The sequence below is a fragment of the Suncus etruscus genome, chromosome 9 (genome assembly GCF_024139225.1).
Source record: "Suncus etruscus isolate mSunEtr1 chromosome 9, mSunEtr1.pri.cur, whole genome shotgun sequence".
NCBI classification, from domain to species: Eukaryota; Metazoa; Chordata; class Mammalia; order Eulipotyphla; family Soricidae; genus Suncus; species Suncus etruscus.
Genome location: NC_064856.1, coordinates 83040712 through 83052829, shown reverse-complemented (window position 1 = coordinate 83052829; position 12118 = coordinate 83040712). Strand labels below are relative to the sequence as shown.

General features: G+C 41.8%; 1 protein-coding gene across 1 annotated transcript in view; it reads left to right on the top strand.

Annotated features, from left to right (window-relative positions):
- CSTF3 (cleavage stimulation factor subunit 3) overlaps positions 1–12118 on the top strand; it is a 104108-nt gene that overhangs the window by 74848 nt on the left and 17142 nt on the right. The window contains 5 exon segments of the mRNA XM_049780113.1: positions 1816–1893; positions 2634–2796; positions 8194–8303; positions 10170–10286; positions 11437–11511. Coding sequence (XP_049636070.1) covers positions 1816–1893; positions 2634–2796; positions 8194–8303; positions 10170–10286; positions 11437–11511 — 543 coding nt within the window.

The window sequence follows — 12118 nt, the reverse complement described above, 5'->3', positions numbered from 1 at the left end:
GCCAAAAAGCTGCTGAAAACTCTGTGTCTCGGAAATTAGAATTCTGGGCTTTTTTTTTTTTTTTTTTTTTTTTTTTGGTTTTGGAGCCACACTTGGCAGCACTTAGGCGTTACTCCTGGCTCTGCCCTCAGAAATCGCTCCTGGCAGGCTCAGGGGATCATATGGGATGCTGGGAATTGAACGCAGGTCTGTCCTGGGTCGTCCACATGCAAGGCAAATGCTCTACTGTTGTGCTATTGCTCCAGCCCCAAGGATTTTGACTTCTTGAGAACTGCTGGTCATGAATGGTCTCCTTCCCACCTCTGCATTTATATTTTTTTCTCTGCATTTTTCTTTAAAGTAATATTATACCTTGGGGCCAGATCCTGATTTGATCACCAGCACTTTTTTCCCAGTGGGAAGAGCAATTACAGCCAACCCTCTTGGATTCCCAGCACCCCCATGTGATTCCTGAGCTGTTGCACAAATCCAATCAATAGATTAAATAGTTAATTATACTCATTAAGAAGAGACTTTTAGAACCAAGCCATGGCCATTCAAGTAGAGAAATCTATACATCATTCATAATAGTATAGTTCTATATAAAATAATCCGAGACTGGAGCCATAAGACAGCAGTAGGGCATTTGCCTTAATCCTGGACGGACCTTGGTTCAATCCCCGCCGTCTCAGATAGTCCACTGAGCCAGGAGTGGTTTCTGAGCGCATAGCCAGGAGTAATCCCTGAGCGTCACAGTGTGTGGCCCAAAAAGCCAAAGAAAAAAGTTAATTCTTTTTGGCTGGAGAGATAACTTACGAGTTAAGGTGCTTGTTCTGCATAAAACTAATCCTGGGGACCGGAGAGATAGCATGCAGGTAAGGCGTTTGCCTTTCATGCAGAAGGACAGTGGTTCGAATCCTGGCATCCCATATGGTCCCCCTTGCCTGCCAGGGGGATTTCTGTGCATAGAGCCAGGAGTAACCCCTGAGCGCTGCCGGGTGTGACCCAAAAACCAAAAAATAAAAACCAATCCTGATTTGATCACCAGCACCACTTCTTTCCCCAAGCACCACCAGTATAACTTCTGAACATCTCTGAGTATTGCCTTAAAACAAAATATAAATTAAATAGTTCATTTTAATTTTTTTGTTTATTTATTTTTCTTTTTGGGCCACACCCAGTGGTGCTCAGGGGTTACTCCTGGCTATGCATTCAGAAATCGCTCCTGGCTATGCGTTCAGAAATTGCTCCTGGCTTGGGGAACCATATGAGATGCCAGGGAATCGAACTGCAGTTCATCCTCAGTTACCACATGCAAGGGAAATGCCTTGCCGCATGCACCACTGCTCTGGTCCTTTGTTTATATTTTTGTTTTTTGGGCCACACCGGCGGCGCTCAGGAGTACTCCTGACTCTCTGCTCAGAAATTGCTCCTGTCAGGCACAGGGGACCATATGGGATGCCAGGATTCGAACTACCGTTGGTCCTGGGTCTGCTGCTTGCAAGGCAAAAATGCCCTACTGCTGTGCAATCTCTCCGGCCCCTGATTTTATTAATTTTTTAAAATTTAATGGAACAAAGTAATACAGGAAACTATCTTACATTTAGGGATAAACAGTTTAAGAGGTAGTATTATATAGGTCTTAAACTTATAAAGGAAACATAGGCTTCCCCATTGTCTTTTGAGATTTTTCTTGTGGGGTTGTAATCCAGAGCACATTTTCATCACATACCTGGTTGAGTTTAATACTTTTAATATAATTTTTAAAATGAATAAATAGTGCCAATGTTTATACTCATCTAGAAACATGATATTTACTTTGTTTTCTTTTAATAGGGTATCAATATTCATTTAGCTAAAAAAATGATTGAAGATCGAAGTAGAGATTACATGAATGCTAGGCGTGTAGCAAAGGTATGGATTTCTTTTTGTCCCATTATTTTAATGATTGTTATGAGAACTCTAAATATAGACAAAATCTTCTCTTTCTGGTTCTTTGATATTTTAAATAGTTATTGATTTAATGACAACTGGAATGTTAGAATATATATATTTTAAGTGAAATCTCTCTAATATGAAATATTAATGGACAAAAAAATTGCAGGAAAAAATTTTAATAGAAAAGCAGAAGTTATTCATTTATACTTTAACGTTTTTAGTTTCTACCTATAATTGATGAAGTTGGTCTTATCTTTCCCTCATATCTTCTCATCTGATACTGTACTAATGTAATAATAAAAACTCTCAGGGACCAATTTTGTCTTATTTGCATTCTTTTACATTCACTGAACTTGCCTAGAAGTTAGGGAAAGTGTCCTAGGAATAAAAATTATTGAAAATTTAAAATATAGTATCTTCAGAGATGATAGTATGGATGCCATAAAAAAAAATTAGTCATGTTCTATGAACTACTAATCACCTGCGATAGCTCTCCTAATCACCTGGGCAGGGGGGTAATTCCTAGGTGTTTCATTCACCCAGTTCTGGCAACTTCCTAAGGTAATCCTCTGCTATCTTTCTTCCTACTCTTGATTGAATTAGCAAAGTAGTATTTGGGGAAAAAATAGGCATTTTGAAAATAGAGTTCTCAACTCTATCCTATACACTTGAGTAGTTCTGGGCTCACCCCAGAATTCTAAATATTTCTTATCTAGGAATATGAGACAGTAATGAAAGGTTTGGATCGCAATGCTCCCTCAGTGCCTCCTCAAAATACTCCACAAGAAGCTCAGCAGGTAGATATGTGGAAGAAATATATCCAGTGGGAAAAGAGCAACCCTCTCCGTACAGAAGATCAGACCCTTATAACTAAGAGAGGTAACAAAACTAACCCTCTTGAGAATCCAATTTTCATGTCTGAATCATCCATAGGTTTTATTTATTTATTTATTCATTTGGTTTTTTGGAGGGGCCCCACACCCAGCAGTGCTCAACTGGCTCTGTGCTCAGAAATCGCTCCTGGCAGCTCAGGGGAACCATATGAGATGCCAGGGATTGAACTGGGTCTGTCACAGGTCGGCTGTGTGCAAGACAAATGCCCTACTGCTGTTCCAGCCCCATCCTATAGGTTTTAAAGACTGCTTTATTTTGGAGGATTGAGAGAGGGTCTGGTGATGGGGACCCTAAGTTGTACTCAGAGACCTAGGGGCCACTCCAGATGACACTCTGCCAACTGGATCTCAGCTCTATGCTAAAGCCCAGGGGCTGGTGATCCTCAATCCTGGTTTTGTGCTGCAGATCACCAACACATACCCAGCAATGCATGGGTGCTTCTAGGGCTCTACCCAACAGTTCTGAGAGCTCTGTGATTCTGTTGATGGAACTAGTATTGGACACCTGTACTCTAACCCTTATCCTATCTTCCTGCACACAAGGCTATTTTTTTCTACCAGTGTTTTATTTCTCTTGTACCATCATAGTAATTCGTACAGATCTATATCTATGTTCATTGATTTTTGTTTTACCATGGTCTACTTTTTCCCCCTTCCTTTTGTTGGTATTGTTGGCAATGTTGCATGCATTATTGCTTGTGGTGCTTGCCCATTTGGTTATGATGCTCATAAGATTTTGCTGTGCTGACACACACACAAAGCCTTGTGCTCAGCAGGGAGTACAATCTTTAATTGTGGTGTCTTGTAGTGCTCATAACCCCCTGGGGGCAGTTACAGTCTTGGCCTCAGCTTTTGAATACTATTACTCACTGGCGTCACATTCTTTTACTAGCACACGCCTGGCTGTGGTGTGGCCAGAAATCACTTGTCCTGGGGAATCACAGACAACTTTGCTGCCAGACATATACAGACAATAAGCTGCCAGAATCATGCATTGTGGGTGCATCAGCACCACCTCCTGCTTTATTCAGCCATTGAGCCATATGCCAGCACTCTTCCCAGTCTAATTTTTGAATTCTTTTATCTTTCTGTAATCTTTAAATTCCCATTCTAGACATGGTACTGTTTTTAAAGATGTGTTTCTCTATTGAGATTTTATTTTGCCATTATCACCTTAAATGAGTGGTTTATTAGTGTTTATAAAGTTTAGGACTAGAGCAATAGAACAGCAGATAGGGTGCTTGTCTTGCTCATGACTGATCTGAGTTTGATCCCAAGCATCCTATATGGTTACCCAAGTGTATCAGGAATGTTCCCGAGCTCAGAGCCAGGAGTAAGCTCTGAGCACCATAGAGTCTCACCCAAACAACAAATTAACCTTTTTTTTTTTTTTTCTTTTTTTTTTTTTTTGGTTTTTGGGCCACACCCTGTGACGCTCAGGGGTTACTCCTGGCTATGCGCTCAGAAGTTGCTCCTGGCTTCTTGGGGGACCATATGGGATGCCGGGGGATCGAACCGCGGTCCGTCCTAGGCTAGCGCAGGCAAGGCAGGCACCTTACCTCCAGCGCCACCGCCCGGCCCCATGAGAAGTTATTGTTTCACTCTTCTTTTTTTTTTTTTTTTTTTGGGGGGGGGGGGGCCACACCCAGTGACGCTCAGGGGTTACTCCTGGCTATGCGCTCAGAAGTCACTCCTGGCTTGGGGGACCATATGGGATGCTGGGGGATCGAACCGAGGTCCGTCCTAGGCTAGCGCAGGCAAGGCAGGCACCTTACCTCTAGCGCCACCGCCCGGCCCCTAAAATAACCTTTAATAATAGTTTTTAGCTCCTAATTCCAGTATTTGAAATAATATGGGGTTGTGTTTTTTCCTCTTAACCATGGATCACGTTTTCCTGGTTTGTTTAATTGTTTTGTTTTGGGGCCACATCTGGCACTGTTATTCCTGGCTCTGTACTAAGGAATTACTCCTGACAGTGCTTGAGGGATACCTTATGGGATACCAGGGACTGAGCCCTGGTTGGCTATGTGCTCAAGGCAAGCACACTACCCACTATACTGACTCACCAACCCCAGACATTTTCCTGACATTTCACAAGTCTGGGTATTTAAATTGGGAGGGAGATATTATAAGGGTGGATGGATAAAATGAATTTTATTTATGCTTCAGGAGGTTTTTTTATTTGTTTTGTTTTGTGATTGAGTCACATCTGGGAGTGCTCAAGGCTTACTCCTCATCTGTGCTCTGAAATCACTCTTTCAGGGTTTGGGGGATCATGTGGGATGCCAGACATCAAACCTGTGCCTACCATATGCAAAGCAAGTGTCCTAAGCCCTGAACTATTGCTTTGGCCCTGAAGGTTTTAAATTTTAATTTTTACTGGAAGATCACCTGAACTATTTTTGGAGGCCTTTTTTTTTTTTTCACATTATACAGTTAGGGTGGAATCTAGATTTTAATCTCAAAGTATTGCTATTAGTTCTATATTAGTTCTAGGGCATAGACTGTATTCCTAAAACTATGGAAAATAGGGTATTTATCTAGACCTCTCTTTTTAATTTATTTAAACAATGTGGCTTACAAAGTTATTTATACTTTATTTATTTTAAATATTTATATTTATACAGTTGTTCCTGACATTTCACATTCCAACACCATTTCCACTACCAACGTAACCTTTCCTCCACCATTGTCTCCAGTTTCCCACCCACCTTCAATACTTCAGTTAAAAACGAAAGATAATACTGCAGTAAAAGAAACTGAAAATTGTTAAAACTCACAATGGGGTCATTAAATCATTGTCTAATGGTTTACTAAGCTGGTTTTTATTTTTTGATTTGTTTTGGGAGTTTTATTTCTTTTTCTTCCTTATTGAACATTTGATGTTGTTAACTGAGTTGTTAACTGCTTCTATGCAACTTTTTTTTATCTAATTTAGTGTTTCCTACTGGGGTGTCAATATTGAGGAATTTGAAGGTGTTGTACAGTTGATGCTGCTCCTCACTTAAGAATTTCAGAAACTGGGGCCCGGAGAAATAGCACAGCGGCGTTTGCCTTGCAAGCAGCCGATCCAGGACCTAAGGTGGTTGGTTCAAATCCCAGTGTCCCATATGGATGATGGCAGCTATGGGGTGTGGAGGTGACTACTGGGGCTTTAGTAGGGCAGGGACTTGGCCTGCCCCCATCCGAGGTGACCCAGGGTTTTCAGCCATAGAATCAGTGTACCCATAAATTTCAGCTTCTTGGTTTGCATCTCTTCCACAATTAGTCATGAAGCTGCGGAACTGGGCCAGTGAGTTTACATGGTGACTATGGGATATGTTTACCCAGATCGTCTAACTTGTTGGACAACTCCTGAAATCTGTTGAGATCTGTCCGCCTTTCAGTTTAACATTCTTATGGCTTCTGTGTATTTATTCTTGTGTATGTTTTGTGATTTTTATATGCCTAGATTTTCATGTTATATCTTCTATAGACTTCTCTTTGGGGGAGCCCCTTCTCCCTTTCTAGCTATTCTGATAGGCCAGAACTCCAAGTAAGATTTCAGTTTTTGAGTTGGGTTCTACAATATTGACCTATACACAGATAGGTGTGTTCTTGAAGAAAAGAAGTGTATGATAAATAGGTCTTCCTCCAGGGGTTCTAGTTTTGTTTTTGTTTTTGGGTCATAGCCAGTGATACTCAGAGGTTACTCCTGGCTCTGAGCTCAGAAATTACTTCATTCAGGCTGGGAATTGAATGCAGTTTGGCCGTGTGCAAGGCATAAATGCCCTATCTGCTGTGTTATCACACCAGCCCTTGGTGGGGGGTTCTAGTTTTTTCAGTCCTGTTTATTTTTCCTGTTGTTAATTATTTTGTTCATTCTTCAGTACCTTTAAATAGCTGATTTATATATATATATATATTTGGGAGGTCTAGGGGTCTTGGTTTATGGGGCCATACCCAGGGAGACTTAAAGATGACTCCTGGAGACTTCCATTTTGAATGCAGGGCATCAAACCAGGGTCACCTGCATGCAAGGCAAGCACCTTATCTGCTGTACTGTCTTTTTGGCCCTATGTTAGGACCTTTTGTTTGATTGTTTTGGGTCCATACCTAGCAGTGTTTGGGGCTTACTCCTAGCTTCATGTTCAAGAATTATTCTTTTTGTTTGTTTGTTTGTTTTTTGGGGGAGTCACACCCAGCAACACTCAGGGGTTTACTTCTGGTTTCCTGCTCAGAAATCGCTCCTGGCAGGCTCAGGATGGGATGCCGGGATTCAAACCACCAACCTTCTGCATGAAAGGCAAAAGCCTTACCTCCATGCTATCTCTCTGGCCCCAAGAATTATTATGGGATGCTGGGGATCAAACTTGGCCACGTGGAAGGCAAACACCCGACCATTTGTGCTATCTGTCCAGCCCCAAATGAAGGCTTTTTAAGTTATTTAAGTCCTATTGCATTATTACAAGAGTACATAATTTTTTCCTCAGCTGATACTTCTGACTTTTTTTTTATCATTTCTTTCTCTAACTGTTTATTTTACTGCAGACTTTCCTTTTTTTTTTTTTTTTATAACAGATTTGGTCTTCAGGTCACTATTCAGTTTCTGAGATCAAACTGAGATGAAACTCCAGCGTGCAAGCATTGCTCAGCCCTTTGAGCTATCTCCTTGACCCTATATTACTAACTTCTTCATCTTCTTTTTTTGTTTTGTTTTTGTTTTTGGGTCACACCTGGCGATGCTCAGGGGTTACTGCTGGCTCTGTGCTCAGAAATCTCCCCTGGCAGGCTCAGGGGACCAAATGGGATGCTGGGAATCGAACCACTATGGGTCCTAGGTCAGCTGTGTGCAAGACAAACACCCTACCGCTGTGCTATCTCTCTGGCCCCATCCTGTATTACTGACTTCTTAAGTACAGGAAGTCTTATTCACTTATACATTCTCCTTGATTTATTGGTGCTATCATGCTCTTTTATATTTCTTAGCTTATAGCTGGTATTTCATAAAAACTCTTTAATGGAAGATGGATAAATGATGCTTAGATGGGTGTTGGTTTCAGGAAATAACTCAAGCAATTTATTTCAATATTTGTGGACCTTGTCTACTAGTAATTTATTTGTGAGACTTTTGTTGATAGTTTCATATATGACTGTTTTTTTTTTTGTTTTTTTTTGTTTTTTTTTTTTGTGGTTTTTGGGTCACACCCGGCAGTGCTCAGGGGTTATTCCTGGCTCCAGGCTCAGAAATTGCTCCTGGCAGGCACGGGAGGACCATATATGGGACGCCGGGATTCGAACCGATGACCTCCTGCATGAGAGGCAAACGCCTTACCTCCATGCTATCTCTCCGGCCCCATATATGACTGTTTTTAATTTTTTGTTTGTTACTGTCTTCCCTTAGTTATGTTTGCTTATGAACAGTGCCTGCTTGTACTGGGACATCATCCTGATATTTGGTATGAAGCTGCCCAATATCTTGAGCAGTCAAGTAAACTACTAGCAGAGAAGGGGGTAAGTATTTGGCCCTATTTGTGGATATGGCTAAAAATAAAACACTATTTGGTAATAAAGTATTAAAAGTTTTAATCTATGAACATTATTTCTATTATGTAGTCTAGGCTAAAGAGATAGAATTAGAATTTTGATGCTTGCTGCCAACTCTTGTTTGATCCCTGCAACCACATATCCCCCAGCACTGCCATGAGTGATATGAGCTCAGGGCCAGAATAAGTACTGAGTCCTGGCAGATGTAACTCAAAAACTGAAAGGGAGGGGCCGGGCGGTGGCGCTCGAGGTAAGGTGCCTGCCTTACCTGCGCTAGCCTAGGAGACGGACCGCGGTTCGATCCCCCGGCGTCCCATATGGTCCCCCAAGCTAGGAGCGACTTCTGAGCGCATAGCCAGGAGTAACCCCTGAGCGTCACCGGGTGTGGCCCAAAAACCAAAAAAAAAAAAAAAAAAAACTGAAAGGGAAAAAAAAATATTATGTGACTATCACCATCACTATTACCTTGTAACAAGTGATGATGATAATTCAAAACATCTAGCTCAATTACATGAATTAGATATATTATTTTTGTTTTGTTTTGTTTTTGTTTTTTGGGCCATACCTGGCAGTGCTCAGGGGTCATTCCTGGCTGTCTGCTCAGGAATAGCTCCTGGCAGGCACGGGGGACCATATGGGACACTGGGATTCAAACCAACCACCTTAGGTCCTGGATGGGCTGCTTGCAAGGAAAATGCCACTGTGCTATCTCTCCGGGCCCGAATTAGACATATTTTCAATCTTTTTGTTTGTTTTCTTGGTTTTGGAGTCACATACGGTGATGCCCAGGGAACCATGTTATGCTAAGGATCAATCCTGGGCCTCTTACATGCCAAGTGTTTGCTCTGCCCTTTGGTTTAGTTTCTAGCAATACTCTGTTCTGGTACAGTGCTGGAAACAAACCTGGGCCTCCGCATGCAAAGCGTGAACATTTTTCTTTCGAGCTATCCTTCCAGCTCTGGCCCTCTATTTTTGTTTGTTTGGTTTTGATTTTGGGCTACACCTAATATTGCTCGGGGATTACTCCTGGCAGGCTTTGGGTTCCAGAGATTGAACCCAGTTTGATGTATAACGCAAGCGCTCTACCCACTGTACTATAGCTCTGGCCCTAATTTTTTGTTTTTGTTTTTGGGCCACACCCGGTGACGTTCAGGGGTTACTCTGGCTATGCACTCAGAAGTCGCTCCTGGCTTGGGGGACCATTTGGGACGCAGGGGGATCGAACCGCAGTCTGTCCTAGGCTAGCGCTGGCAAAGCACCTTACCTCTAGTAGTACCACCGCGCTGCCCTTGCCCTTATTTTTTAAATTTTCTTATGTGTGGTTTATATTTTCATGTTGTATACACCTTGAAATATGGTGTATTTTAGTGCCCATTAGATTATTTGAAATACCGGTACTTTCAGAATCCAGAAATGCATATGTGCCTACCATATGTGGATGCTGTGAATGTATGTGTGTGTATATAAATTTTAATGATTTGCATTTTATTTTATTTTTGCTTTGCTGTTGAGATAACTGGGTGCCATACAGTTGACTGGCTGTGGAGATTGTATATTTAGTTGTGCATACTTGAATACCATGTAATGGAACTCATATGCTTTGTTTTAATACCGGGGATCACAAACAATAGTGCCGCCAAGATCATGCTTGTTAAGTGTGGGTGTGCCAGGCATTGAACTTATGGCTTCATGTCTATAACATAATATTCTTTCACTAAACTATCCCTGTGCCACCTCTTGAATCTATACTATTCACAAAGTGCTGATAGTTAATTTTATTCTCTTCCAGCAACATTAAAAGTTCTGAATGAATTTCCTTGTTTTTTCTCATAGGATATGAATAATGCCAAATTATTTAGTGACGAAGCTGCTAATATATATGAAAGAGCCATAAGCACTTTATTGAAAAAGAACATGCTTCTGTATTTTGCATACGCAGACTATGAGGAGGTAAGTATTGATTTTTTTTTTTTTTTTTTTTTTTTTTTTTTGCTTTTTGGGCCACACCAGGTGACGCTCAGGGGTTACTCCTGGCTATGTGCTCAGAAATCGCTCCTGGCTTGGGGAACCATATGGGATGCCAGGGGATCAAACCATGGTTCGTCCTAGGTTAGCACATGCAAGGCGAACACCCTACTGCTGTGCTATCTCTCCGGCCCCAAGACTGAATTTTTTTTGGGGGTGCGTTTTTACACCAGCAGTGCTCAGGGGTTATTCCTGGCTCTATGCTCAGAAATAGCTCCTGGCAGGCTCAGGGGACCATGTGGGATGCCGGGATTCGAACCACAGACCTGCATGCAAGGGCAAACACTTATCTCTTTACTATCTCTCTGGCCCATGTTTTGTTTTGGGGCACCTCATGACCTGTACCTCATAACAGCATCTACTTTACTTTTTATTGGGGGGGGGGTTACTCCTAACTCTGCACTCAGAAATCACTTTTGGCAGGCTCAGGGAAACCATATGAGATGCTTGGATCAAACCCAGGCCAGCTGCATTCAAGGCAAATATCCTAACCACTGTGCTATTTCTCCAGCCCCACGATATAGTGTTTTTTGAATGTGACTTTCTTAGAAAGATGCAAGGGGAAAAAAAATAAAAAGAAAGATGCAAGGGAAGAGAAAGAAAATACATTCTTCTCCAGAGTAGAACAAGCAAGGAGACATAGACAAGCAAGCAAGAAATATATTCAATGGAGAACACAGACTTGAAGAACAAGCCACGACTGAAATCCTTAACAGGTTGCTTTTTTACCAGACATATTGCTTTGGTAAACAGATAATGGTCCCAAGATATACAGTATCTAGTCCTCAACTCATTTCATATTTTAATCTAAGGTGCTGTGTGCCAAAGTGATAGCATAGTGGTAGGGCATTTGCCTTGCATGCAGCTGATATGTGTTTGATTCCTAGCATCCCAAATGGTCTCCCGAGCCTGTCAGGGGTGATTTCTGAGTGCAGAGTCAGGAGTAACCCCTGAGCACCGCTGGGTGTGGTCCCCCTCCAAAAAAAAAAGTAGATGCTGTTATGAGGTGCAGTCTCTTATTCACTCAGAGACTGTTTATGCGTGTATATTTAAATTTCTTCTTCTCTACCTTTAGAGTCGCATGAAATATGAGAAAGTTCACAGCATTTATAACAGACTCCTGTCAATTGAGGACATTGACCCCACCTTGGTAAGTAACTATACAAATCTCCTATTTGCTAAATATCAGTCTTCAAATAGCTGATATTTTTTTTTTTTGCTGCTTGATTTTGGATCACACCTCAGGTTCTACTCCTAGCTGTATGCTCAGGGATTATTTCTGGTGGTGCTCAGGAACAACATATATACCCTCCTCATAGAATTTTTTTGAGGGGAGAGGTCTACACTTGGATGTGCTCAGGGGTTACTCCTACCTCTGTGCTCAGAAATCTCCCCGCGTAGGCTCGGGGGCCCATATGGAATGCCGGGTATTGAACCTAGGTTTATTCCGGATTGGCTGTGTACAAGGCAAACACCCTACTACTGTGCTATCGGGCCTCCCTCATAGGATTATTTGTTCCCTGAACAAATAGATCCTCTACATTCTACATTGGGCACTCTGTAGTTGGCAAAATAATTCATTAACAGTTCATTATTTTTTGTTTTTAATTTTGGGGAAGGTTTGGACCACATATAGCAGCACTTGGGTTACTTCTGGCTCTGCGATCAGAAATCACTCCTGGCAGGCTTGGGGGACTAAATGGGATGCTGGGAATTGAACCTAGGTCAGTCCCAGATATGCTGCATCCAAAGCAAAT